Source organism: Mauremys mutica, chromosome 3, assembly GCF_020497125.1.
Source record: "Mauremys mutica isolate MM-2020 ecotype Southern chromosome 3, ASM2049712v1, whole genome shotgun sequence".
In the NCBI taxonomy this organism is placed as follows: Eukaryota; Metazoa; Chordata; order Testudines; family Geoemydidae; genus Mauremys; species Mauremys mutica.
Genome location: NC_059074.1, coordinates 7,217,832 through 7,241,220, shown reverse-complemented (window position 1 = coordinate 7,241,220; position 23,389 = coordinate 7,217,832). Strand labels below are relative to the sequence as shown.

The following is a 23,389-nucleotide window of genomic DNA, read 5'->3' as shown; positions in this document are numbered from 1 at the left end:
TTTTATAGCAGCCGAGGGTAGAGTGAAGAAGAGGATCTATACATTGCACTGTAATGGACCAGGGATCTTGTCTCACCTGTGGTCTACACTAGCTACTCAAGGAGGAAGGTGCAAGAAACCTTACGCAGGGATAATTCTGAAATACCCCCTGCCCTGAGGGAGGGTCTTGAGTACCTGCTACCCTGCCCTCTGGTAGCTGGTTTATGTGCTGGGGGAGGAGGGGTTTAATAACAATAGTCTCATGAGCCACAGGCCCACGCCCATTTTTTGACTCCTGAGAAGCTCTTGGCCTCAGCATCATGTGACTATGAGTTCCACAGGCTCAGCCTGTAAAGGAAATGCTTTCCCAACTCAGCAGTGATTTTTTTCCCCAAAAAGGATGGGGAGGGGGATTCAGCAGCTAACTGAACCTTTGACGAAAATTCGAAGGGAGATGCTTGGAATTTGTGACCCAAAACACAATCCACACGAGACCACTGCTGTGTCCTGCCACCACCGACGTTTATTAAAAAGAAGGAAAAAAAAGCCACAATCTGTTACGGAGGCAAACAGTAGAAAATAAAAACCCACCAGTAACAGCTTCCCGTGAGAAACCCCAAGCAAGAAACCAGGGGTTGGAGGGGGTTAGTCCATTGGAGCACAGCCTGATGGCAGACACTGTCGAAAGGCTCTTGGAAGATGGGAAACGGGCAAGGCAGGAGGGGGAGCCTTTACCGGTTGTGTTGAGCAGCCTAGAGTGGAAGGTCCTCCTTGATCAGGACGCGCAGAGGGCAGATCCTGAGGGACCCGGGCGGCGTATCAGGCTTTGGGTTGCCCACGTAGAAATAGGGGAAAACCTCGCCACTGAACTGCTCATGGAAGGTGTAGATGTGGCTATTCTGGTCGGCGTCGTAGAAGGAGAGCTCGCCCTCGTCGCAGTCCAGTTCCACCCGGATCCGCTTGAGGTCCCGGAGCGCCGTCTCCGACCTGGCCGAGTTGGAGGCCCGGCACATCTCGCTGTCCGCGCCCTGCAGGCGGTAGATGTACCAGAAGCCCGAGCGGGCGTCGTGGTGGAAGTTCCACCGGCGGCTGCCGCGCTCCTTGGCCACGCCCACGCGCCAGTTCGTGAGCCCGCCCAGGTCCACCTCCCACGCGTGGGAGCCCTTGGAGAAGCCCCGGGAGCCCAGGATGCAGGGGGCCGAGGAGAAGCGCTCCGGGTTGTCCACCAGTAGCTTGTAGCTGCCGTTGGTGATGCTGGTGAGGTTGCTGGAGACGGAGAGCCAGCCCGCGGCAGAGTTGGGGTCAAAGCTGAAGGGAACTGAGAAAGGAGATTTGTCAGGTGCCAAGAGTGGCCTTCGGAGCTAGCATCGTGCTGGTGCGAGGCACAGCCCAGGGCAAACACCCCAGCTGCCAGCCTCCACCACCCAACCTCTCCCCCAGCCCACCCCTAGTGTCTGGGGAAAGCCCCAGTCCAGACTCGTAACCCCCACCAACACACCTTCAAGTCCCTCCTCAGAACAACCCCTAGTGGAGCGTCCACAGGGAACACCAGGTGTCACGTGGTTTGCGCTGCTCCCAACTGGCTGGGCACCACGCACCTCCTATTGTCTGCACGACTCCGGCTCTCCAGCCCGTCTTTAAGATTGTCAGGCCTTTGGGGCGGGGGCTCTCCTTGGCTGGGCGTTTGTACAGCCCCTAGCACGGCACCGCTGTGGACGGCCAGGCATTATGGCAATGGAAGTATTTGCCATGCCTAGGCCCTGCAAGGAATGGTCCCACCTAAGTATGTCTGATCTCCCTAGCACCTCAGAGCATTACTACAGGGTACCCTGCCTCGTTTCCCAGCCGAGCCAGACAGCTGGAAGGGACACAGCGCAGTCATGCGGGGAATCTGTAGCAGAGCTGAGAACGTGACCCTGATCCCCAAGTCCCAGAGCAGCGCCTAAGCCAGAGGCCATCTTCACGCCCTCCCTCCTTTCCGGCTCTAAACCCACGCCAGTGATAAGATTTCTAGGGCCTGTCCAAATGAGACCCCCCCCCACCCCCGTGTTTTTTTCCTATTAAGTGTTTCAAAGGGCAACACAGTCTCCGCCTTAATTCTATTTTACCCGTTTGGGGCATGGGAATGGCCGTCATTTATTTTAGAAACTGGCCAAGTGTTGGGCCCTCCCCCCTGCAGCGGCAGTGACGTCCGCGCACCATCGGCGCTGCTGGAGAGTTACCCGCTATGCCAATGGCGCCCGTGCAGAGCAACGGTTACAGCCCGTGGCTGGTGTGATCAGACCCTGGGAGGTCCCGTTCGAGTCCCGCCGAGTGAACTTGGAGCTGCACCGAACTCAATGTTTCTGAGGCCGGGATTGTCACCCTCCACGTCCCGGACAGCATGGGCCACGTGGCGTCGGCACTGGACAAGCCTTGAGCAGGGGCCTCTCCCCAGCGGCAGAGGGCTCCCTCCCTCCGTGTGACTCCTGGAGTCAGCGGGTTACACCCAGGATGAATCTGGCCCGTAGGGATTTTGACATGCTCTTATCACCCCTTCACCCGCCACCACCACCATCCCCGCTGTGACTGGACTCCAGCCGGCTCTGGCTGTTCACCCCCTTGCCCAGACAATCTGATCCTACTGGGCTAACAGGAGCTGTCTCCCCTCTCTCCGCCCTGCACCGCCCGATGCCACCAGCTGGTTGCAGGGCGTGGATCGGCCAGACGGCCCCCTCCTGCACCCAGCGCTACCCTGCGTGCGGTCGGGGGTGAGATCTGAGCAGGGGCCTTGCCCCTCCCAGCCCAGATTCACCATGACTGGCAGGCTCCTCCCCTGCTTATCATGACAGGCGCATGGGTGCAGCGTGCAGAACCGGCCACGCATGGTTAACCCCTTATGTGCCAAAGCAAGAACGGACCTGAGCCTGAAGTTGTGGGCAAGGTCCCCCACCCCAGCGCTCTCCTTGGGCATCCCCAGCTCAGCCCCTGCCGCTGCAGGCCTCAACCCGCTGATGAGCTCTGCCAATACATCTCGGTCCTGAGCAGCAGCACCCCCTGGTGGAAACCCCTGATATAACCCTGTGGTTATCCCATTTCCTCTTCAGCTGCAGCACCCCCGGCTAGCCTAGAGTGTCCCTAGCCTGTCCCTCCATCTCTGCCATTGCACCTGTCAAACCCACAGCATCCCCACCTCCTATGCCGGTTCTGAGCCCCACACATCACACCCCCCCCCAATATACTCAGTAAAAGGCAGAGCTAAGCTGCTGTGCAGAGAAGAAAGCCTCTCTGGGACGGACTGATGGGTGCACGGGGTAAGAGATTTAAGTCCAGGACCTCCATGGGAGCATTCTCTGAAGTGCTTCCAGATCCACGCGCAGGGCCAGTTAGACAGGCAGAAGTGCAGGGCCTCATGGGTGGATGAAATGATGGTGTTTGGAAGAGGGATTCGGGTTTAGTAAGCACAGGGGGACCTTTGGGAACAGAAGGAGCTGATACAGGAGGGATGGGCTTTGCCTAAGTCAAAATGGACCCAGATTTCTGGCACATAAAATTTAAAAAAAAGTCAGGGGAGTTTTTAAACTTAGGGCTGGGGGAAGCCAACAGACGCCACTCTTAGGGGAGGATTTATTAAAGGCGATTCTTCTCCTCTTGACTAGGATATAAAGTGAGAAGATGACAATACTGGTAGGAACGGAAGAGAAACAGTCAAAAGGAAAAAAAGTCCCATTCAATTACATCACATAAAGGCCGACAACTAAATATTGACAAATGTTATAAGTGCTTGTATACAAATACAAGAAGTCTAAATCCTAAGATAGGTGAACTTGAGGGCCTAGTATTAAAGGAGGATATTGATATAAGCAGCATCGCAGAAACTTGAATGGAATAACACTATTCCACTCAACATGGGGATACTAGGGTACAAAATGTAGAGCGGGAGTCTCAAAGTCCCAGCCGCCTTCAGTCCGAAATCCTCCCCACTGCAGCCTGTGGAGAGATGCAGGCAGCCATGCTGCTGGCAATGTCTGCTGCAGGCGATGCCCCCCACAGCTCCCATTGGCTGGGGGAGAGGGACAGAGACACCATCACTAGTATCTGACGTAGGAATGACAGAGGAGGTAACGCTGATGCGGGAGTGGCACTGTAGGTGAAAGAATCTACCATGTGAAAGAAACAGTACCATAGACTCTACAGACAGAAATTCCATGTCTGAATAATAAAGAGTCTAGCAGTAGGAATATACGACTGACCCAGACGCAGGATGGGGCAGTGATTGTGAAATAGTCAGGGAGATTAGAGAGGCTACAAAAAAACAAAAACAAAAACCAGAAAACCCAATAATGGGGGATTTCAACTATCCCCATATTGACTGGGTACATGTCACCTCAGGACAGGATGCAAAGATGCAGTCCTTGATAGTGTGTAGAAATTGTTTCTGGAAGCGGTTAGTCCCGGAAATCGCAAGGGGAGAGGCAATTCTTGATTTAGTCCTAAGTGGCACACAGGGTCTGGTGCAAGACAGAAACAGCTGAACCATGAAGTGATAGCAACCATAATGTAATTACATTTAAACAGCCTTGTAGGGTTGAAGAGACCACAGAAGCATTTAACTCCCAAAAGGGGAACTAGACAACATGAGGAAGCTAGTTAGAAATTAAAAGGCACAGCCACAAGAGTGAAATGCCTGCAAGCCGCATGGAAACTTCAAAACCACCAAACTACACCACGCAAAACTAATAAGAGGACCAAAAAAATAAAAATGCCACCATGGCTAAACAACAGAGTAGAAAAGGAGGTTAGAAGGAAAAAGGGATCCTTTAACAATTGGAAGTCAAATCCTGCGATAACAAAGAGAGGGGAGGGGACTCCCTTTTACGGACACCCAGCCAGTTAGCTATAAAGTCCCTCTTGGTGGCTGCTTGCTTTATCTGTAAAGGGCTAAAAAATCCTGCAGGTAAAAGGAAGGGAGTGGGCACCTGACCGAAAAAGCCAATGGGAAGGCTAGAACTTTTTCAAATGGGAAAAAAGCTTTTCTTGTGTGTCTCTGTTGTTCTCTCTGGGCTGGAGAGACGGGAGCAGCTGGAAAGCTGGGTGAAGTTTGGACCAGGTATGAAAATTCATCGCCCAGAAGGATTCATTGAGACCAGGAATGTTTAGATAGACGGGATTAGATTTATTTTATTTACTGTGAGGCTTGCGGACTCCTCGGTGCTAACCCCAGATGCTTTTGTTTGCTTTACGCTGAACCCCCAAGAAAGCTAGTTTGGATGCTTAATTTTTGGAATTGCTCTTTTAAAATCTAGCAAAAGCCGACGTTCCAGATGTATTTTCTTTTTGTTTTAATAAAATTTACCTTTAAGAACAGGATTGGATTTTTGCTGTATTTAAATTTTTAGAATCCTTGGGGGCTCCCACCTTCTGCACTTGAAGTGCCCAAGTGGGGAATCAGCCTTGACAAATCCCAACTGAGGAAAACAGAAAGGAGCATAAACTCTGGCAAGTCAAGTGTAAAAGTATAATTAGATAAGCCAAAAAAAGAATGTGTCTTTTGCTAGTTCTTGTCAAACTAAACAGCAAAAAAGTTAAGTACATCAGCAGGAGGAAGCTTGCCAAACAAGCAGTGGGGCCACTGGATGACTGAAATGCTAAAGGAGCACTCAAGGAAGACAAGACCAGTGCGGAGAAGCTAAACAAATTATTTGCATCGGTCTTCACTGCAGAGGACATGAGGGACATTCCCCCACCTGAGCCCTTCTTTTTAGGTGACAGATCTGAGGAACTGTCCCTGACGGAGGTGTCAATAGGGGAGGTTTTGGAACAAATCAATACATTACACAGTTATAAGTCACCAGGACCAGATCTGAATGAACTCAGATATGAAATTGCAGAACTACTATCTGTGGTATTTAATCTATCGCTTAAATCAGTCGGTGTCAGGTAACTGGAGGGTAGCTAATGTAATGCCAGTTTAAAAAAAAAAAAAGTTTCCAGAAGTGATCCTGGCAATTACAAGCCAGTGAGCCTAACTTCAGTACCAGGCAAATTGGCTGAAACTAGAATAAAGAATAGAGGAGGTCATGCTGACACAGAGATGAACACGATTTGGGATGGAAGAGTCAACACTGCTTTTGTAAAGGGAAATCATGCCTCAATCTATTAGAATTCTTTGCGAGTGCCAATAAACATGTGAACAAGGGTGATCCAGTGGATATAGTGTACTTGGACTTTCAGAAAGCCTTTGACAAGGTCCCTCACCAAAGGCTCTTTGCAAACTAAGCAGGCATGGGGTAAGAAGGAAGGTTCTCTCATGGATCAGTAACTGGTTAAAAGAGAACACGTAGGAATGAAAGGTCAGTTTTGACAGTGGAGAGAGGTAAATAGCAGGTTCCCCCTAGGATCTGTACTGGGGCCAGTGCTGTTCAACATATTCATAAATGATCTGGAACAAGGGGTAAACAGGTGGCAAAGTTTGCAGATGATACAAAATTACTCAGGACAGAGTTAAATCCAAAGCTGACTGAGAAGAGTTACAAAGGGATCTCACTAAACTGAGTGACTGGGCAACAAAATAGCAGATGAAATGCAATGTTGATGAATGGTAACAGCTAATTTACATTCCATCAGTTTCTGTGTATTATTTTTTCCAATGTGCATTATTTTGCATTTAAGAAAGACCTTCAAGTCATCCTGGACAGTTCTCTGAAAACATCCACTCAATGTGCAGCAACAGTCAAAAAAATGAACAGAATGTTAGGAATCATTAGGAAAGGGCTAGATAATAAGACTCATAATATCATGCTGCCACTATATAAATGCACAGTACGCCCACACCTTGAATACTGCGTGCTGATCTGGTCGCCCCATCTCAAAAAAAGATATATTAGAATTGGAAAAAGTACAGAGAAGGGCAACAAATAAGGAGATTGAAGAGACTGGGACTATTCAGCTTAGAAAAAGAGACGAGTAAGGAGGGATATGAGAGAGGTCTGTAAAATCATGACTGATGGAGAAAGTAAGTGTTATTTACTCTCTCTCAACACACAAGAACCAGGGGTCATCCAATTAAATTAATAGGCAGCAGGTTTAAAAGAAACAGAGGAAGTATTTCTTCACACAATGCACAGTTAACCTGTGGAACTGGTTGCCAGGGGATGTTGTGAAGGCCAAAAGTATAACTGGGTTCAAAAAAAAAAAAAAAGAGAACTAGAGGATTGGTCCGTCAGTGGCTATTAGCCAAGATGGTCAGGGGCACAACGCCATGCCCTGGGTGTCCCTAAGCCTCTGACTGCCAGAAGCTGGAACTGGCCAAAGTGGGATGGATCACTAGAGAGCAAACCTTGTTCTGTTCATTCCCTCTGAAGCACCTGGCATTGGCCACCGTCAGAAGACAGGACACTGGGCTAGACGGACCATTGGTCTGATCCAGTGTGGTCATTGTGTGTCCCACTGCCCTCTAGTGGATAAAATGAGGATCTGCGTGTGTGTAAGTCTCGAGATGGGACTTACTCTCTAGCTCAAACATAAGAGCGGAGAGTCGAGCTCTCTTCTCCACCAGTTTACAGTTCAGTTCAGCAGCACCTGGAGTCTGTTTATGCAGCACCTATGGCTGCTACCTGTAACCCGCTGTTCAAGGCGTGTTATTCTCTGCAGACCGGGGACAGAGGAGGAATCCGTTATAGCTCCCAGCCAGCGGGTTTGGTCAGGCTCTTAGCGCTGCGTCCTAAGACACAAACCGGCCTGAGTTCCATGTGCCAGCGTAACAACCCCACATCCAGGGCATCAGCGGGGTTTGAACCCACAGCCTTCAATGCCACAGGCCCCTAGCACCTGAGCGAAACAAGTAAGCGCATTAGCAGCAGTAGGCTGTTAGCCTCCAGGTGGACCAGCCCCAGTAGCTTTGAAGGCACGCCAAGCTCCACGGTGCTCCCAGCCTGGAAGTCTGAGCAGCCCTGTGGCTCTAAGTCAGTGGTCTCCAAAGTGGGGTGCGCGCATCCCAGGGGGTGCGCAAGAGGATCCTTTGGGGTGCGCGGCAGCAGGAGCAGCGCCGCTTTTATTTTTCCCCTTCAGCAGTTCGACAGTTCGGAGCAGGGGGTGTGTGCTCAAAAATTTTTTACTGATGGGGTGCGTGATCAAAAAAGTTTGGCCCTGCTCTAAGTTACCTGGTGCATTGGCCACCACTCGCCCACCCCACTCACTGCCCCGTGTCCGCACTGCCTTACCTACTGTAATGATGTCCAGCATCTTCTTCCACACGTCATACTGCAGGGACCCCAGGAACTTGGGGACATCAACCAGCATTCCCGGCGGGATGGCTTCCGGCTCCTCTGCCGTGCAGGCAATTCTGGGGAGATGCAGGAGAAGGTTACACAGAACCGGTCAGGAGAGGCCATGTTCCAGGGGGTTACTGCAAAGGATGGCTTAAGTCGGGGAGGAGGTTCTGTTCTGCCTGCAGGTGACAGCCACAGTCCAACATCCCACCACTGAGGCCAGGCCAGGGATGGAGATCTCCAAGGCACTGCTGAGTCAGGACAGCCCTCCGTTTTCAGGGTCAGCCCAGCATGAGACTGGGGGGCACTGTGCTGAGGGAGGGGAGCGTCTTTCCAACGGGGCTTTGAAACCAAATCCTCAGGGATTCCACAGCACTTTCCCTGGTTAGATTCCAGCTTGGGTGGTTACAGCCTGTCTGCAACCGTCCTTCGTTAATTTGGAGACGGGGCCCTTCATTTCCAGGCCTGAACAGCTGCCTAGGGTCATTCCCAGGAGGCGGGGGGAGCGGAGCTGCAATTCCTGCCTTGGGTACTGGAGATTAGTCCTGGACCAGACCTTCAGGGCCCAACGTGGAGCTTCGGAGAGTGAGATCAGAATGGTTTCAACCCCGATTTCGCACCTCAGGCTCCTCTTTACCACGTGTGATTTGTAAATTGCTCTGGGCCCCGAGGGATCACGAGTTGCATTGTCAGAGCTGCTTGGCACCGGCAGGAATTGCTGGTACTCTGCACCCTCTCTACCAAAGTACCACCTCCACCTATTCGTAGCCGCAGCCATACGTATCCTGCAGCGTTTTCATGTCCCCCCGCAGGAAGGTTTCGAGGTGGGGTCTGTGTTATGGACAAAGCCATTGCACTCAGGATTGGTAGCGCCGCGGGACTTGGCGTAAGAGGGCCACATTTGAGCCAATAAACCCCGGCTGCACATTCAAGATTTCAAACGCTCAGGAACCTACCTGCGCTTGCGGTTCTTGTGTTTCTGAAAGAGAGAGAGACGTCGCACGTTAAACCGGCACAAGGCGCTTTTGTAACGATCAAAGGAACTGACAACGGTGGGCGGGCAGAAATGTGCCCTGGAGACCAGGCTGTTATGCACTGGAGCATCTGACTGCACGATCCGGGGGGCAGGGGTTGCTATTCTCATGCCCAGGTTTGGGGCAATCCAGAGTGCAACCCCCCCCAACCAAGCCGCATGCTTCTGAGCAGGTTTCAGAGAGAATTTACATTGAACATGTGATTGTTTTGCCCACACAGCCTGGAAGAGGCAGGAGACAGGTAAGGTCTCCTTTCCTGGCTGCATCCCATTCCCTTCTAGTTATTCCCTCCCCTCCCAGTCCCTTCTGTAGCACACTAAGGGCTTGTCTACATAGGCACCCACTGGGGGTGCTCTGGGACTGGAGCACCCATGGGGAAAAAATAGTGGGTGCAGAGCATCCACTGGCAGCCCAGCTCCCCTCAACCCCCCCACCCGCCCCGAGCACGCTGCATCCCTGCTCCTACGCCTACCTCCCAGCGCTTCCCACAGCTGTTTGGCGGCACTTAGGACTTTCCAGGAGGGAGGGGAGAGAAGCAGGAACTCGGCACGCTCAGGGGAGGAGGCGGGGCCGGGGCTTGGAGGAAGCGGGTGGAACGGGGGCAGGAAAGGAGCGTGGACTTTGGGGAAGGGATGGAATGGGGGCAGTGCAGGGGCGGGGTCGAGCAGCCAGGAACAATGGAAGCCGGTGCCTATGCTTGGCTACACGTGAACCACTCCAGCAGCGCAGCTGCAGCTTCAGGGTAGACACTCGGGGGTTCGCCCATTGGCGTAGGCGATCCAGCTCCCAGAGAGGCGGTAGCGAGGTCGATGGAAGAATTCTTCCATCAGCTCAGCGCTGTCCACACGGGACTCGGGCTGGCTCGCCGCCGTCGCTCGGGCGGGGGATTTTTCTCACCCCGAGTGATGAAACTGGGTCGCTCTCATATTCTAGTGCAGACCAGCCCTAATGGGTTTGCTTTCAGCCCAAGCGATTAATCCTTCAAATACAGGGACAGATCCTCAGCTGGTGTCAATCAGGGGAGCACCACTGAAGACCATGGCGCTAGGCCGGTTTACCCCACCCGGGGGGGGAGGGGAGGGGACTGGCTCACAGGTTATAACACCCCTTAGCTGAGCAGCATGTATCTAGCTCTGGGAACCCTCTCGCTTGCTGCAAGCCAAGCCCCCAGCCCTTGGTCCTTTGTGGCTCTGGGCATCTTGTGTCCAAACCCTCTCGGATGCGCCAGCGTCCCTGGTGGAGCCGTGCTTGGAACGGATGCCGGCTACCCAGAGCCACGTGGAGAGGGACCCACCGCTCCTTACTACGAGAGGCTTCTGCCCAGCAAAGCCATTCTTCACTGCCACCTCACCCCAGCGCTGGGTCTCCCTGCCCCGCCCCCACCCAATTAATCACCATTTCAGATAATTGTTCCCAGACAGATTGCAGCCTGTGTCCTGCCTTGGTCTCTAGATCCTCCGTTACTTCTCTGGGGGGGTAACAGAGGCCCCCAGAGGCTCTGGAAACCTGTGGTTATTTGGTCCCAGGAGAGGCAGGCGGCTGCGTTAGTTGTAGCTGAAGACCAACGACGGCCATGTGTTAACCGCTGCACTGCTGATCATTTGAGCAGAAACCTCTAGCTCCCCTGGGGTGTGGGCGGAGCTTTGACAGTGGGCGGAGCTAGGATGTAGTTCGACCACTCCCCCAACCCCCCCATCTGAGTCAGGGGGGCGCAGGTGAGCACTGCAAGCCTAAGGGGGAGGGTGGCACTACCTTGAGGAAGGAGACATCGTCCTCCGTCAGGTCAGCCTGCAGCTGGTTGGCCTCGTGCAGCAGGGCATCGCTGTCCTCCGACAGCTTCGTGATCTTGCCGTCGATCAGGCCCCGCTTGTGCCGGGCCTCCTCGTGCAGCTCCGCCAGCACGGCCTTCTCCTCGCCCCGCAGGAACTCGTGCAGCTTCTCGAACTCCTTCCTGATCTGATCCTCCAGCCTGGCCACCTCCACCTGCCCGGCGGGAGGAAGGGCAGGACCATGGCAGCGACCGAGCTAGCCCTGGCCCTTCCCACCTCCAAGGGGTCCCTGCACCCAACAGCTACCCACAGGGCGACAAGACCCCACTCTAGGGCAGGAAGGGAAGAATGTTATTTGTATGGCAGTGGCACCTAGCTGGGGGGCCCTGCCCCAAAGAGTTTACAATCTAAAGAGAGACTCCTCAGAGTTTGTCCAATGACTCATTAAAAAGAGTCTGTTGTGTCCAAATCTTGGTTGCACAAAAAAACATCCGAGGCCGAAGAATCTTTTGATTTTTCAACACAAAAAACTGAAAGCAAAAAATGTGAGTTGTGTGTTTCCCAGATGGAAAACATTTTGGGTTTCGGGCATAGGCACCGACTTCCCCGCTGCCTGGTGGGTGCTCAACCCCCACCCCGCCCCCGCCCCACCTCCTCCCACCCTCACTCCACCCCTTCCCTTAAAATCCTTAGAGGTTTTTAAGGCCCGGCTTGACAAAGCCCTGGCTGGGATGATTTAGTTGGGGTTGGTCCTGCTTTAAAGCAGGGGGTTGGACTAGATACCTCCTGAGGTCCCTTCCAACCCGGATATTCTATGATTCCCCAGAGTGCCCACCCCATTCCTGCCCCCATTCCACCCCCTTCCCCGCCTCTTCTCCACCTCCTCCCCTGAGCATGCTGTGTCCCCGCTCCTCCCACTCCTCCCAGAAAGTGCTAAGCATTGCCCCACAGCTGTTAGGCGGTGACGGGGGTGCGTAGGGGGGGCAGGAAGTGCTGGGAGGGAGGGGGAGGAACGGGGAGGCAGTGAGGAGGGGGGAGCTTGGCTGCTGGTGGGTGGGGAGCACCCGCTAATTTTTCCCTGTGGATGCTCCAGCCCTGGAGTACCCATGGAGTCAACGCCTATGGAAAAAATGAAAAGGGAAGGGGAGAGCTGAAAACCCAAACAGGGGGAAGGGAGTTGAAAGCCCAAATCAAAACGTTGCCATTCAAAATGAAAATGTATCTAATTTTTTTCCTGAAGAAAGAAAAAAAAAAGGGGGGGGGGGGCTATTTTGACCAGCTCTGCTAAATAGGGCACAGGGCAGGAGCCCGTTGGGCTGGCGGGAAATGAACGCAGAAGTGGGGAAATGGCTTAACTAAGTTCCCCCAGAGTCTGCCTGAACCCAGATCCTGAGCCCAAGGGCATCCCTCTGATGACTGCCACATTATCGCTTGGTTCTTTGGACACCAGCAGAACCTCACTGGCCACCATCACCGGGAAGGGCCAGTGTCCCTCGGGTGTCCCAGCAGCAAGCCAGAGCTCTAGAGACCGGCCAGCACTTCCCATCCAGTACCAGCCTCCTGCATGCAAAGCGGCCTCCCTCCTGTGACCCCGGCCTGCCTCCCCACCACACTCCTGCCGTTATGTGGGATTGCTGGCACGGGATGGGGCCGCGTTCCACCGCAGAGGTGGCTGCATTGCTGCCATGGGAGTGGGATCCGCTAGGTACAGTTTGCAAAGGGCCTTGGATCCTGCGGGATGAAAGGCTCCATTGAGAGACGTTTTCAAACAAGGCCCAGCCTCAGGCACTGGTCACACAGGGAGAATAGGTGGCCCTGGGCTATGGCACCAACTCTAACTTGTGACTCAGCTCAGCCCCGCCCAGCAGCAGCGAGAAAGCCTCAGCAGCCAATTCCCTGTGGGTTGGGCCCCACAGCCGCCAGCTGCAGGCTTGCGATCAGCCAGCGCCTGTAGGACGATCTCCCCGGCTGTCCAATCCGCCAGCCCACTTCAAACTGGCCGTTTACCTGGTTGTGCTTGGAGATTGACTCGTACGACCGCCGGACTGCCCCGAAATCCTTCACCTTGTCCCGCAGGGAGTTCTCCATGTTCCTCCATTTGGCCTGCAAGAAGGAGATGCTCCTTATATAGCACGTTCCACAATGGCAGGCCTCTGTCAGGGACCACTTTTATTTTTATACATATACATACATCCATATATACACACACACATATATATTCACACATGCATACACATATACGTGTGTAATTTATTTTATATATACATACACACACACCCCCATCTACACACACACACTCTCTCTCTCGCCCACCCCCCCACATGAAGGCACATCAGCTCATGAACTGTTCCCTCTATTTTTCCCCCCAAGCATGTGTGGAATGAATTTTGTCATGTGCATCAATATGGAGCTGATTTGTGACATGAGGTAGGAGTGAGGCCGAGGGGTTTGGAGTGTGGGACGAGGCTCAGGGCTGGGGCAGAAGGTTGAGGTGCGGAGGGGGGAAGAGGGGGAGGACTCTGGCTGGGGGTGCAGGCTCTGGGATAGGGCCAAGGATGAGGGGCTCAGGGCTGGGGGCTCTGGCTGGGGGTGCACGCTCTGGGGCTACAACAGGGAGACAGGACTCCCCCCAGCTCTCTCCCTGCGCAGCAGCACCTGGGCAGGGGCAGAGAGGCACCTCTCTCCCAGCCGCGGCAGGGCCAGGCGGGGGCTGGGTTGGTGCCGGCAGGGAGAGGCATCTCTCCCCACCGCAGCTCTGAGCGCCTGCGTGGTGCTTAAGAGGCTGCTGCACGGCCGCGTGGCTTAGAGGGAACTTAGCTCATTAACAATAACAAGTTGCATTTCGCTCGCCCTTCCCCTCTGGGGACCTCCCGGCACCTTACAAACAGCAGTCTAGCCTCACGACTCTCAGGAATCGAAACGCTCCTGCTTCAGCGTGTAAGACAACCCCTAAGACACTGCCCCTGGGGGCAGGGGAGCCAGTGAACGCCTCTTGCAGGGTTTTTCCACCCCTTCCTCTGACGCATCTGGTCCTGGCCCCTGTCCGAGACAGGACCCTGGGCTAGAGGAGCCCTAGGCTTGATCCTGCCTGGAAATCCCCATGTTCCCAATGCTGATTCTCCCTGTTTTGCAGACAGGAAGCGTCCAACGAGAGGGTGAGTGATTCACGCCCGCTCACAGCACGGCTGGGATCAGAGCACAGGAGGCCTGACTGCCAGGGCTGTGTCTCAACCACTAGGCCATGCTACTCCCCCCCCCCCACCACCACCACCACCGCACACAGTCAGTTGGGGTTATAAACAGATTTCAGAGCCGGCCCCAAGGGCTGCTGCCATGTTTGAATTAAAGCACGGCCCCCTCCCAAGTGACTCACTCAGCCAGTGCCGACAGCAGCTCCAATTTCCCTTTTCCGGCTGCAAGAGCAAAACCACTGTCTGGAGATCGGCCCTGCTGCCCTGTTCCCTGGCTCGTGACTGGGGAGAGGCTCGGAGCATCACTGCTCTGCCACAGTGTGTCATCCTTCCCCCATGCCGGCGCGAAGCACACTTCACTGCCCTGGCTCCAGGCGTGGGGCCATGGCAGGATCATTGCTGAGACGGGGCCATTCACCGTCCAAGGACACACAAACGGTCTCCAGGCTGGAGATAGCGCGGGCCGGATGTCCCGGTCCAGAGCTCTCTCCAGCTCCTGCCATACTGCTAACAGGGCAAGCGACCGCCCCGGGTCTCCTGCCTGGGGACTGAGCAGGCAAGCCGCACGGCACACCAGCTTTTCAATGCATCCCAGCAACCAGGCGGTGCTGAGAGGAGAGGGGCTGACTCAGGCCTGCCCCCCCAAACACACAGTCACGCTACAGCCGGCTGCCTGCTTACAGCTGCCCCTACTTCCTGCTAGTTATTAATCCCAGTCCCAGGAGCCTCAGGCAGTTACCATGAAAGGCAGGGCTGCACATGCATGATATTCTGCAAGGGGTGGGGGGAAGCTCTGTGCACGCCCCCCATCTGAGGCCCCCCCTTCCCGCAGCAAGATACACCTCCCTCTGGGCGATCCGAGGTGCAGGCCACTCTTTGTGGAAGTGCCACTGGGTGCATCCCCGTATCCCAGCTGTGCACATCCCTGTATCCCACGTACAACCGGACCCACACCACGCGTGCGCCCCCAGGCCATAGGGTGCCCACCGAGGGCAAATCCCTCGTGCACGCAGTGCAGGGTCGCCAGGCACGCCAGATGTCCATGCTGCCGTGCACACACCCTCCCCGTCACCACACTCCCGCCCTCGCACGTGCCTCTCTTGCACGTCTGTGCCCGCGTGTTGCACGGGGGTGCATTCCGCCCCTGGCCACTCACCCTGTAGTCCTTGGCCGTCTCCGCCACCGGCCGCACCTTGTGGCCCTGGTGCTGCTTGGCGCTCTGGCACAGGGCGCACACCAGCTCCTTGTCGTCGTGGCAGAAGAGCTTGGCCTCCTCGCGGTGCAGGGCGCACAGGGCGGGCCCGGCCGGGGCGCCCCTCCGGCTCTCCTCCCGCAGGAGCATCTCCACCAGGTTGTTGAGCGTGTGGTTGACCCGCAGCTCGCCCAGGGGGGCCAGCTCCTTGCACACGGGGCACGCGTGGCGGGGCTGGTGCTCCCACGAGCGGCTCACGCAGGCCCGGCAGAAGTTGTGGCCGCAGCCCAGGGTCACGGCCTCGCGGAAGGGGTCGTAGCAGATGGGGCAGAGCAGCTCCTCTTTGAAGGTGGCCCCGGGGCGGGAGGAGGCGGCGGCAGAAGCGGCGTCGGTCTCCATGGCCCTGCGGCGGGGGGAAGGGGAGTCAAACCGGCGCAGAGAGAAACACCCTGATTGGGAAAACCACCGCGGCGGCTGCTGCTGCTGCTGCTGCGATCCCGGCCTCTGACTCACGGCGGGGGGAAGCTAAGCCCAGCCCAGCCCGGCCGGCGCTGAGTGACGCGGCGTCAGGCCAGTGGGAGCCGCCGCAGCGCCGCGGTGGTGGGCGCGGCCGGGAAGGGGCCGCTGCTCCGGGGGGATCGGACTGTCTCTGCCCCGCTGCTGCCCGGGGAGGGAGGGAACGATCTGCCTCTGCCCCGCTGCTGCCCGGGGCTCGCTCCCTCCTGCCAGCTGGGGGTCCGGGAAGATCCGCCCCCGCGTAACGCCCGCCCCCGGGTGGCGGGCGCCCGCCCCGGCTGCAGAGCGGCCCGCGCCCCTTGCCGGGCTGGGTTTTACCTGGGCTCGGTGCAGGCGGCGGGGCCCCAGGCCGGGAGGCACCGTTTGCAGCAGACCCGGGCTCGGCGCTGCCTGCGCGGGGTTCGGGCGGAGTCTCCGGGCATCGCTGGGGCGATCGCACCCCGGGAGAGAGGAGCCGCCGGAGCCGGGTCTTTCCTTTTATGTCCCTGGGCTGGAGCCAGGCTCCACCCCCGGCCGGCCCCTCCGGGCAGGGGCGGCTCTGGGCACCGGCTTAGGGCGGCATAAGGCTGCGGCCGCAGCTCATCCCGCCGCCGCTGCGAGCCGAGGAGCGGCCCGTCCCCTGCAGCCGGGGCAGGGTCGCGCTCCCGGCTCCGCTCGGGGGAGAGGGCTGCCCCTGACCGGGAGCGCGGCCCCGCCTGGCTGCAGAGGACGGGCCGCTCCGCCGCCGCTTGTTCGCGCCCGGGTCCTGCACAGCGCGGCGGCCGCGTGGTCAGGGGGCGGGGCGGGGCTGCGGGCCCCGGGCCGAGCGGCGCCTCCCCTGAGCACGCGGCTCGGAGCGGGGCGGAGCTCGGCCCCCCCGGAGCCCGGCGGCTGCAGCGCGGTGCAGGGCCGCCCCTCGAGGCGCGCGGGGAGAGAGCCGGGGGTGAGCGGCTGGGCCGGGGGGCTGGCTAAGGGGCAGGGAGTCCTGGGGACACTCAGGGGGCACAGGGTCTGTGGGAGGGGGCGGTCAGGGGCCAGGGAAGGGGGGTTGGATTGGGGGGGGTCTCAGGGAGGTGGTTGTCAGGCCCCCCCCCAACCCCATTACCCCCCCAGGCCCAGCCCTGACCCCCAGCTTATGCCCAGCCCCTCTGAGCCGGACACGCCCCTGACCCCATTACCCCCCAGGCCCAGCCCTGACCCCCAGCTCCGAGCCCAGCCCCTCTGATCCGGACACCCCCCTGACCCCATTACCCCCCAGGCCCAGCCCTGACCCCCCAGCTCGGAGCCCAGCCCCTCTGATCCGGACACCCCCCTGACCCCATTACCCCCCAGGCCCAGTCCTGACCCCCAGCTTCGAGTCCATTTATCAAATCAGATATTAGGAATGGCAATATACAAAAACCTGTAGGAGAACACGTCAGCCTCCCTGGCCACACAATAGCAGATCTTAAGGTGGCCATCCTCCAGCAAAAAAACTTTAGGACCAGACTTCTAAGAGAAACTGCTGAGCTTCAGTTCATCTGCAAATTTGATACCATCAGCTCAGGATTAAACAAAGACTGTGAATGGCTTGCCAACTACAAAACCAGTTTCTCCTCCCTTGGTTTTCACACCTCAACTGCTAGAACAGGGCCTCATCCTCCCTGATTGATCTAACCTCGTTATCTCTAGCTTGCTTCTTGCTTGCTTATATTTACCTGCCCCTGGAAATTTCCACTCTTGCATCCGACGAAGTGGGTATTCACCCACGAAAGCTCATGCTGCAAAACGTCTGTTAGTCTATAAGGTGCCACAGGATTCTTTGCTGCTTTTACAGAACCAGACTAACACGGCTACCTCTCTGATACCTACCCAGTGTGTGTGAGGAGCCGGGGAGGGAGGGAAACGGGGTCCCCTGGAGTCGAGCCCGGGCTGCGATGGCGGCGAGGGGCTCCTGGAGTGTGTGAGGAGGTGAGCGGCCGGCTGGGTTCGTCGGTGCTGAGCAGGTAGCCCCACAGCCGGAGATCCTCGCCTTCCCTCCCGCCGGGGCTGGGCCAGGGCACCGTGAGGCTGAAGAGCAGCAGGTCCGGGGGGCTCTCCAGGTCCTTGGCCGCCAGCATGTCGGGGGTGAGGGCGGTGAGCGCGAACTGATCCACCTCGGCCACCAGCAGTGCTGCGAAGCCCAGGGAGGGGGCCGTGTTCTTTGCGCCACCCCGTAGCCGTGCCGCCACCTGGAAGTACTCCCGCTCCGTGCTGCCCAGCAGCTCCACCCGCATGGGGACAGAGTCACAGCTGGGCCAGGGCTCGGCTGCAGTGTGCTGGTAGCGGATCCCACGTTTGGGGGGGAGCCCAGTGCTGGGGCAACAGGGGGTGTGAGTGGGGGGCACTGGTGGACGGGGGGGGCTCATGTCTGGGGGGTGGGGGCAGCCAACATTTTTTTTGCTTGGGGCGGCAAAAAACCTAGAGCCGGCCCTGCCTCCGGGGCTGGGGAGCGGCTCCCGCAGCCCACGCCAGGGTGCGGGGTGCGGCCGGGGAGCGGGGCGGGCTGTGGCTCGGAAGGGGGCGGAGGATGAGACAGAGAGTCGCTTTCTTCCAACCCTGAACAAGGAGATTGCTCGGGAGCGGGAAAGTGGCTTCGCTTTGCAGCAGCTCTGCAGCCACCCCGGGCTGAGACACACGGCACAGATCCCCAGAGAGACCCCACGGGGCTTGTCGCACTGTGATCCGGGGCGGAGGGGGGTAGTCTAGTCTTTGTCCCTGGGCCTGTGTCTGTTGCCCTTTGCACTGGCCCTGAGAGGGGGCGGAGTTGGGGTCATTAGTGCAATAAATTAATGATTGTCCAGCCCTTTGTTACCTACCTAAAATCCACGCTACAGGGGCTGGCTGGCTGTGGAGCTCCTGGAAGCAGCAGCACGTCCCCATTCTGGCCAGGCAGCTCTGCATGCTGCCCCGTCCACAGGCACTGCCTCTGCAGCTCCCATTGGCCCTGGTTCCGGGCCAATGAGAGCTGCTGTGGTTCCCAGCCAATGAGAGCTGCAGGGGTGGCGTGCGGAGCCCCCTGGCTGTCCCTACGCATAGGAGCCGGAGTCGGGACATGCCGGCTGCTTCTGGGAGCTGTGCGGAGCCACAGCACACATGGAATGGGGCAAGCCCTGGACCCCAGTCCTCAGCGGGAACTTGAAGGCCAGATTACAATGTCTGAAGAGCTGGATGTGGCCCACAGGCTGTAGTTTGCCCAGCCCTGTGCTAGCCACATCGCTCCCTAGCAAATTGATTCCTAAACAGGAATTACTCATTGAACTCACCCTGTGATTATTTTCAAAACAGGGATACATTTGTGTACCCTGTAAGCTTCTTACAGAGAATTTGTGAAGAGGAGAACGGGATACATTCACAGCCTAAATTATTCCCCATGAATTATTTGCTTGGCTGTAAAGATAAGTGCTTCCATATCCCCCACATATCGGCAAGTACTGCCGACCCAATACATTCAAACATTGTGAGTCAGGCCCGCAAAATCATGAGATTTTAAAATAATCTGGGGGATTCTTTTTATTTGCCTTATAGTTTTTGAACCGTTAGCGGGTCCATTTTCAAGCAGGAAGGGCTAGACATTTACTATTTTTAAAATGAAAGCGGAGAGTGTCGTGTGCTCACATGACTCCAGGAGCTGGGGCATTAAGAAAAGCCCCAAACATCACGAGACTTGTGATAAAATTGCGAGAGTAGAAAACACTGTGTTGGGCCTGATTCTCCATCGTCTTGCACTGTGTGTTCTCATTTGTGGCTGTGGAAAGTGAGTAAGAAGATTTTACACCCATGTGACCCTGGTGTAAATGACAATCCAAAGTGCAAGGTGGTGGAGAATCAGACCCTTGTTTTTACCTCTCTTGGCTTCCCAGTGCATCAGGTCTCATCTGTATTTTTCTAATTCAGACTGTAAACTCTTCAGGGCAGAGACTTATGGATCTTCTACACTGCCGAGTGCATTGCTGGTGCTTAATAAATATAATTAGCTGCTGGTGCTACGTGGAGCCCACCCAGCATGATGCCAGCAGGGTATGTGGTTGCATTTTGTGTGTGAGAGAAGCAGATGTGTGTCTACTAGGAACTGGATTTACTCATTTCACCTCTACCATGGGAGGGTAGCATCCTTCTATCACTCCCCAGCCAAGCCATGTACTGAGCAGGGAAGTTCTGGATCCTAGGGTCACTCCATTTCCTACGTGATTTGTTTGCGGAGTGCCCAACACCTGGATGGAACAGCAGTGGCTAGCACGGGGTACAGATGGGCAGAAGACAGTTTGCCTTTTCGCACGCTGTGTGTCGTATGCTGCAGCTTCCGTCAGCAGGGGTTGGGAGTGGCTAACATCTGGCAGCAGCGAGGTGGCCACTGTGCTGGTGTCACTAAGCACTGATCAGTGGGGTATTTTTGCAAATCCACAGCTCTGGTGTCCCATACTCAAATCTATATGCAGGTTGGTGTGACTCTGCATTGGGTTCTCGGTGTTTGTACATCACTGGCCACAATGGCGCCAGATCCTCGATTCCATGGCAGAGTGAATGAGGCCTTTTACCTCCTCTTGGGGGCCAATGGCCAAGCCTGAGAACCACCAAGGGTACAAACTGATGTTGGGAACCCCAGAGACTTCCAAGAGAGCTGCCCTTCATGGTAGCACCTAGAGACCCAGGCCTGGTCTAGACAGCACAGTTAAATCCACGTAGGACCGTTTATGTCAGTGTCTACACTACAGCCTTGCGCCCCGTGATGTAAGTGCCCTACTCCACTGACATCATAACTCCGCCTCCACGAGAGACGTGGGGCTTGTCGGTGTAGCTAAGGCGATGCAGTGTCTGTGTAGACACTGCGGGTCTTACAGCTGCTGTTGGCAGGAGCTGTGAAATGGACAAGAAAGCCGGGCAGCTAGAGTCAGCTGCCCCCTGCTACCCTGGCGAGCTGGGTGGCTGGCCCCTGCTCCCAGCTGGGCAAGAGGCCAGAATGGCTTCCCCCTCCCAGCTCCGGCTGGGAATGTTGACTGCCTTGTCAGTTTCACAGCTGAGCCATGAAATTGACAAGTCTGCCAAGAGTGTGTGTGTGGAATGGGGGGGAGCGAGAACTCAGGGCAGCTGGACCCTGCTCTGGGCACTAGGCGGCTTCCCCTGCTCCTAGCGGGTAGCGGATGTGGGGGCAGCCCACCGAGAGCGCAGGAGCCTGTGGGGCAGCCAGCCTGCCAGCGGAGCTGAGGGACCGGGCTCTCAGCTCCCCACACTGCCTCTCTTGGGCCGGTGGGAGCGCTCCTGGGGCAGACACTTACCACCGACCCAAGAAGGGTAGTGTGAACATGCACCTCCGCAGGCTGTAAGTGTAGACATACCCGCCAGGCCTGATTGTGCTGGGCACAGTCCAAATGAACTGGAAGAGGGGGCAGGGCCGGCTCCAGACCCCAGCATGCCAAGCGTGTGCTTGGGGCGGCATGCCGCGGGGGGCGCTCTGCCTGTCGCCGGGAGGGCGGCAGGCGGCTTCAGTGGACCTCCCGCAGGCATGCCTGCGGAGAGTCCGCTGGTCCTGCGCGGCTTTGGTGGAGCATCCACAGGCGTGCTTGCGGGAGGTTCACCAGAGCCGCAGGACCAGTGGACCCTCCGCAGGCACGTCTGCGGGAGGTCCACCGGAGCCGCGGGACCAGCGACCGCCAGAGCGCCACCCGCGGCGTGCCGCCCTGCTTGGGGCAGCGCAATTCCTAGAGCCGCCCCTGGGAGGGGGAGGAAATAGCCCTGTTCCCAAAGACCTTACAATCTAAGTAGGCATCACTAACCTCATTGAACAGATGGAGAACTGCAGCCCAGAGAGGCCCAGTTCCACAAAGCTACTTAAGATCCTAATTTCCAGAGTCCCAGGTCCAGGTCCATCCTGGGATGGGGCAAGTGGAGCAATTTGCCCTGGCCCCCGCAGGGGACCCCATGAGAGTTTTTGGGGCTCCTGGAGCAGGGTCCTTCACTCACTCTGGGGGCCCCGAAAAACTCTTGTGGGGCCCGGGGCCCCGGGAGCTTCTTCCGCTCTGGGTCTTTGGCGGTAATTCGGCAGCAGGCGGTCCTTCCGCCCCGGGACCCACCACCGAAGAGCTGGGTCTTCGGCAGTAATTTGACAGCAGGGCCCCCGCCGCAGATCTTTGCGGCACTTCGGCGGTGGGTCCTGGAGCGGAAGGACCCCCCTCTGCCGAATTACTGCCAATGTGGGGGCACCCCACTGCCGAGGACCTTAGGCCCCCTGAATCCTCTGGGCGGCCCTGCCCAGGTCAGTGACTTAACCACGGGGTTACCCCCATTCCCATTGCTCTGGTCTCTGGCTTGCTTGCCCCCACGCCGCACATGTCCATCGATGCTTGCGTTGAGTGGCTGCTGTCTTGAGAATGCTCACAGACTCATAGACTTTTAAGGCCAGAAGGGACCAGCGTGATCATCTAATCTGACCTGCATACTGCAGGCCACAGAGCCTCACCCACCCACTCCAGTAAGAGACCCCTCACCTCTGGCTGAGTCACTGACATCCTCAAATCCTGATTAAAAGGCTTCAAGTTACAGAGAATCCACCGTTTGCACTAGTTTAAACCTGCAAGTGACTCGGCCCCGTGCTGTAGGGGAAGGTGAAAACCCCCCAGGGCCTCTGCTAATCTGACCTGGAGGGAAAATCCTTCCCAACCCCAAATGCAGCGATGAGTTAGACCCTGAGCATGTGAGCAAGACCCACCAACCGGACAGCTGGGAAAGAATTCCCTGCGGTGACTCAGAGCCCTCCCCATCTAGTGTCCCACCACCGGCCGTTGGGGATATTTGCTACCTGGCGATGAGACATGGCCACCCTGCCCCTGTGCTTACATTGCGAACCCTCCGGCCTGGCCCTGGGCGACTCGCTCATTTCTTGGTACCGAGCTCCTTCCTCACCATAGCAACCCACAAACAAAAGTACCGCAGCGTTCCACAACCCTGTGGCTTCCGCCAGCCAGGAGACCAGTGCGCGTTGGCCCACGCCCTGCAGCCAGGGGCCTGCTGCTCAGTAGTGACTGGGCCTGACCCTGCCGACCCGTACTCACGGGAGTGATGCTCACTCATGGGAATAGTCCCGCGAGGCCTGCACGGTTATTCCGAGACCGCCTTTAAGTGGGAAGACAACTGAGCGCGTTCTCGTCCCTCCGCCCTCCTGTCCCGTCCGCCAGCTGCAGCCCCTCCCCGGCTGTCACAGGCCAAGCAAAGGATCAGCAGCAACTCCCTGGTATTTCCACACGTCGGCCAGGCCCTTCTGCACAGCCCGTGGGCTCTCGCTGGATCTCTTCAGGCAGATTCCTCCCGCTGCTCTTCTCTCGCTGCTCCACCCTCGGTTCTCACTTCCTTCCTTTGCTCCATCGCTGGGATCCCTTGTCCTTGCCAATCATCCCCTCGGCCCTGTCGCACGATCCAGCCCTCTCCTGCGAGTCCCTCCAGCCGGTTCAAACTGCAAAGAACCCCC

General features: G+C 57.0%; 1 protein-coding gene across 3 annotated transcripts; it reads right to left on the bottom strand.

The window, feature by feature from the left end:
- Positions 1-480: 480 nt before the first annotated feature.
- TRIM35 (tripartite motif containing 35) lies at positions 481-23,389 on the bottom strand. Of its 3 annotated transcripts, none has more exons than XM_045010931.1 (7): positions 22,977-23,389; positions 15,379-15,817; positions 13,039-13,134; positions 11,015-11,245; positions 9,185-9,207; positions 8,181-8,302; positions 481-1,297 (listed from the first exon to the last, which is right to left on the bottom strand). In XM_045010931.1, exons 2-7 carry the CDS (start codon positions 15,811-15,813, stop codon positions 732-734), a joined length of 1,473 nt encoding a protein of 490 aa, XP_044866866.1. In that variant the 5' UTR covers positions 15,814-15,817; positions 22,977-23,389; the 3' UTR covers positions 481-731. The 3 variants fall into 3 exon arrangements, with proteins under 3 accessions (XP_044866866.1, XP_044866865.1, XP_044866867.1); XM_045010930.1 differs by lacking the exon at positions 22,977-23,389 and adding an exon at positions 16,249-16,536; XM_045010932.1 differs by lacking the exons at positions 11,015-11,245; positions 22,977-23,389 and adding an exon at positions 16,249-16,541.

Coding starts and splice junctions, on each gene's coding strand:
- TRIM35 (XM_045010930.1), bottom strand. CDS start 16,352: ATGCCCGGAGACTCCGCCCGAACCCCGCGCAGGCAGCGCCGAGCCCGG. Junction 11,246..13,038: donor CAATCTCCAAGCACAACCAG/GTAAACGGCCAG, acceptor CCCGCCGGGCAG/GTGGAGGTGGCCAGGCTGGA. Junction 1,298..8,180: donor GCTGGACATCATTACAGTAG/GTAAGGCAGTGC, acceptor CTCCTTTCTCAG/TTCCCTTCAGCTTTGACCCC.